This window comes from Loa loa (assembly GCF_000183805.2).
Source record: "Loa loa unplaced genomic scaffold supercont3.359, whole genome shotgun sequence".
In the NCBI taxonomy this organism is placed as follows: Eukaryota; Metazoa; Nematoda; class Chromadorea; order Rhabditida; family Onchocercidae; genus Loa; species Loa loa.
In genome coordinates, this window is record NW_018108539.1 from 38,282 (window position 1) to 41,927 (window position 3,646).

The following is a 3,646-nucleotide window of genomic DNA, read 5'->3' on the forward strand; positions in this document are numbered from 1 at the left end:
ATTATTATTATTATTATATATTATTATTATTATATTATTATTATTATTATTATTATTATTATTATTATTATTATTATTATTATTATTATTATTATTATTATTATTATTATTATTATTATTATTATTATTGTTATTATTATTATTATTAATTATTGTTATTACACTTTACTGCTATTCTATAGCTTTCTAGCAAATCTCTTACAATGTTTTTTTCCCTCATAAAGTTTCATCAATTATTTTTATTAGCAAATCAATCAATAATCTTTATCAACAATTCAATTTATGCTAGAAAATTAAACAAAATATTTGTTTGTTTTGAAATATTTCAATGGGAGATAATAATAAAAGATTGGATAAATTCGATTATATCATTTAATAGCGATATCAAATTTTTATTCATTAACATAAAATTATTGTTTTCAATTGATTTGTATTGAAAATTAATCGAAAACAACGGAAAAAAATTGTAGCTAAATTTGAATATTTACTTAAAAACTGTTCAAAGTTTAGGAAACTATTTAACATGATAGTATATATCATTACTAAAATTTGGAAATAAATTATTCCATATATTTTTGTTGAGACAATTTAAAATTATAATTAAATGAACAACTAATTAACCAAAATGTCAGGTTATTCAAAAAGTGTCATTTATAAAAAATATAAAAATTTGCTCAAAAATACATATGATAAATGTAAAGAGATTGAAATTAGAAGAGGGCGAGTGAGAGAGAGAGAGAAAAAAAGGTTCTAGTACATCAAAATAATTAATAACAAAAATTTTGAAATTTCTATTAATATTTTAAATTGTGTAATATGGTTTAAAGGGAAAAAAAATTTTTAAATGAAAAAAAAATTTACGAAAATTTTTGAACCAAAATTTTCTTACCTCTACCCGTTCTTCTTTGAGGTCACATTGTACGGCAAGTTTTTCACGTAACATTACATCCGGATAATGGGTTCCTTGAAATGCATTTTCTAATATTTGCAATTGTTCTTCGCTAAAAATTGTTCGATGACGTCGTTTTCGTTTACCACCGTAATGAAACGGATGAAATGACGTAATAAAACCATTATTGATATAGGGAAAACCGGGATCTGAAATGCTGAGTTTTAAATTTTTTTTAAAAAAAAGAGAAATTTCATTTCTTCATTTTATATTTTGATTATTTATTTGTGATAGTATTATTAAGTTTCAATTTAAGTGATGCATTAAACAAAATGGTCACGTTTAAGGTTAATGATGTGATGTAATTATTTAGAGTATGATTATAAGCAGGTATTATGAGTAGGTGTAGTATTAGTAAGCATCCAATGCTGAACGTATAGGATTCATAATGGTAATTAATGATTAAGTAATATTAAAAGATTGCTAACCATTTATGTAATTAATTTGAAAGACATAATAAGAAGTCAAGCTTGTTAAGTTCTTTTTATTTAATTTTCTATTTTCACCCAAAAAGGCATTATATCTTGTTTATCATTTTATAATTTGCCTCTATCATTTATATTTATCAAACTAGGACATATACAAAAATGAATACATCATAACGAAATGGTACCAGAGGGATACTTAATAATATCATAACACTTAATAATTAATTAATGATATTGGAAATGATAATATGAAATCAAAACTAACGAGGATATGAGAAGTGTGGTGGTATACTAGGCCATGGAACGGTAGCAGCAGCGGCAGCAGCAACAGCAAAATCATTTGTTAACGGTAAAGGTGGTAGTGAAGGTACCGATACCCGTCTGGATAAAATACTTTCAATGGAAAAATTTGATACCGTAGAACTGAAAATGAAAAATCGATTCAAAAAAAGTTTTTTTTATGGTTGTAGTATTATTGAATACTTGAATACAAGTATTAATTTAAACACGGAATTTTAATTTAAGTAATGAAGAAAAAATTAAAAATGAAACACATATGTTAATTTAGCAAATTGTGAGAAGAAAATAAAATTTAATTTTTAACTGATAAATTATAAAACATCTGAAATCGAACTGACATTAAAACTTCATTATTTGAAGATTTAGGAAATTCATGAAAATAACAAATACTTAAAATCATTTTAATTTGATTTGAAAATTAAATTCTCAGTAATTAATAAAGCATATTCTTATGATTTGTCAAAAATTTACTAGCAAATATGTTTAAATGTGTTCCATAAATAGGACACATCAAAATTTGCAAATTCCAAACTTATCAGTTTAACACCAGAACTTTTTATTGTCTGATAGTTTCAATGATTATCATTTAGAAGGTGAATTTTACTTCCATAAATTTTGATTGCTATCAATTTCGGATGTTGATATACATAAATATATATTAGCTATCATTTGATGTCGAACTAATATCAATTAAATTAACAAACCTTCAAAATCATTTAAATTTTTCTAAAATTGGTGTTAAAGTAATAAATGAAATGTATCTTTAAAGAATTTTACAAACTTATTTATTTCTTTACATATATTTGAAATTTGCTTCAAGAAATGAACTATTTGTTAAATCTACTCCTAAATTTGAAATTTCAGTAACGATTTACAAATTGAAAAGTACATGTAATCAAAAGAAAAAGCTAACAAAAATTTTACATTCTTTTTTAAATCACTGATCGTTGATGCAGTATTGATTTTTGTCAACATAAATTTGTCATTCTACCGTATTCCTGCTTCTTTGGCATGATGAGCATCTCTTTATACTTTACTTTACCATAATACTCATTAATGAATTCATGATAATTCTTCTATTGTTTTGTTTCTTCATGTGAAGGAAATACAATGCAGAAAGAAAATGAATAAGAAAAAAGGATGTATGTTGCCTATATTCCCAAGAGAATAATGAAAAGTAATATATTTTTAAAAATGGTCTAGGCCAAAGACTATCAAGTTCAACAGTTGACACACTAATTAATTATTGTCCTTTAAACCATGAAGAAAATTTATATTTAAAATTGAAAAATTCGAATATTTTTCAAAAAAAAAATTACTGTGGAAAAAATTTTTAAAAATCCACCCAATGGCAAACATAGGACGATTTTTTCATTTTTTTTCGGCACTTTTAAAATGGAAATTCTTTTCCGAAAAGAGAAAGAAAAAATTGAATCAGAAAATTTAATTATATTAAAAATGTTGACTGATAATGAGATTCATCGAAGAATTGGCAAAGAAAGTAAAAATTAATTTGAAAAAAATTTTTCCACCAATTTTTGTTTTCACTTTTTCAATGCATACAATTTCATTGTAATTTAATTTATTGATAATAATTCAAAAATTTTTTTATAACAAAAATTTAATTTATCCCTTATTTTGCATTAAATCTTTTAATTCTTCAAAGAAAAATTTATTTCGTCTGTTTTTATTAATTTTCAATAAATATTGAAATGAAAACAAAAATTATTATTTTTTTCCACCAAAAATAAACGCGTAAATCTCTTTGTATACTGTACATCTATTGTTATAGTAATTGTGATTAAACATCATCAATAATATAATTGAAATGAATAATCCTACAGGTATGTATACATTTATATATATATATATATATATATATATATATATATATATATATATATATATATATATATATATATATATATATATATATATATATATATATAATAATAATAATATATAATAT

At 22.3% G+C, this 3,646-nt stretch overlaps 1 protein-coding gene across 1 annotated transcript in view; it reads right to left on the minus strand.

Moving 5' to 3' along the window:
• LOAG_18551 (hypothetical protein) overlaps positions 1-2,077 on the minus strand; it is a gene marked incomplete at its 5' end in the record, with an annotated part of 3,212 nt that extends 1,135 nt beyond the window's left edge. Inside the window, 3 exons of the mRNA XM_020451214.1 lie at positions 890-1,098; positions 1,643-1,800; positions 2,016-2,077. Of these exons, the coding sequence (XP_020305025.1) occupies positions 890-1,098; positions 1,643-1,800; positions 2,016-2,077 (429 nt within the window). The remainder of the gene's footprint in view (positions 1-889; positions 1,099-1,642; positions 1,801-2,015) is intronic.
• Between the last annotated feature and the right edge of the window lie 1,569 nt (positions 2,078-3,646).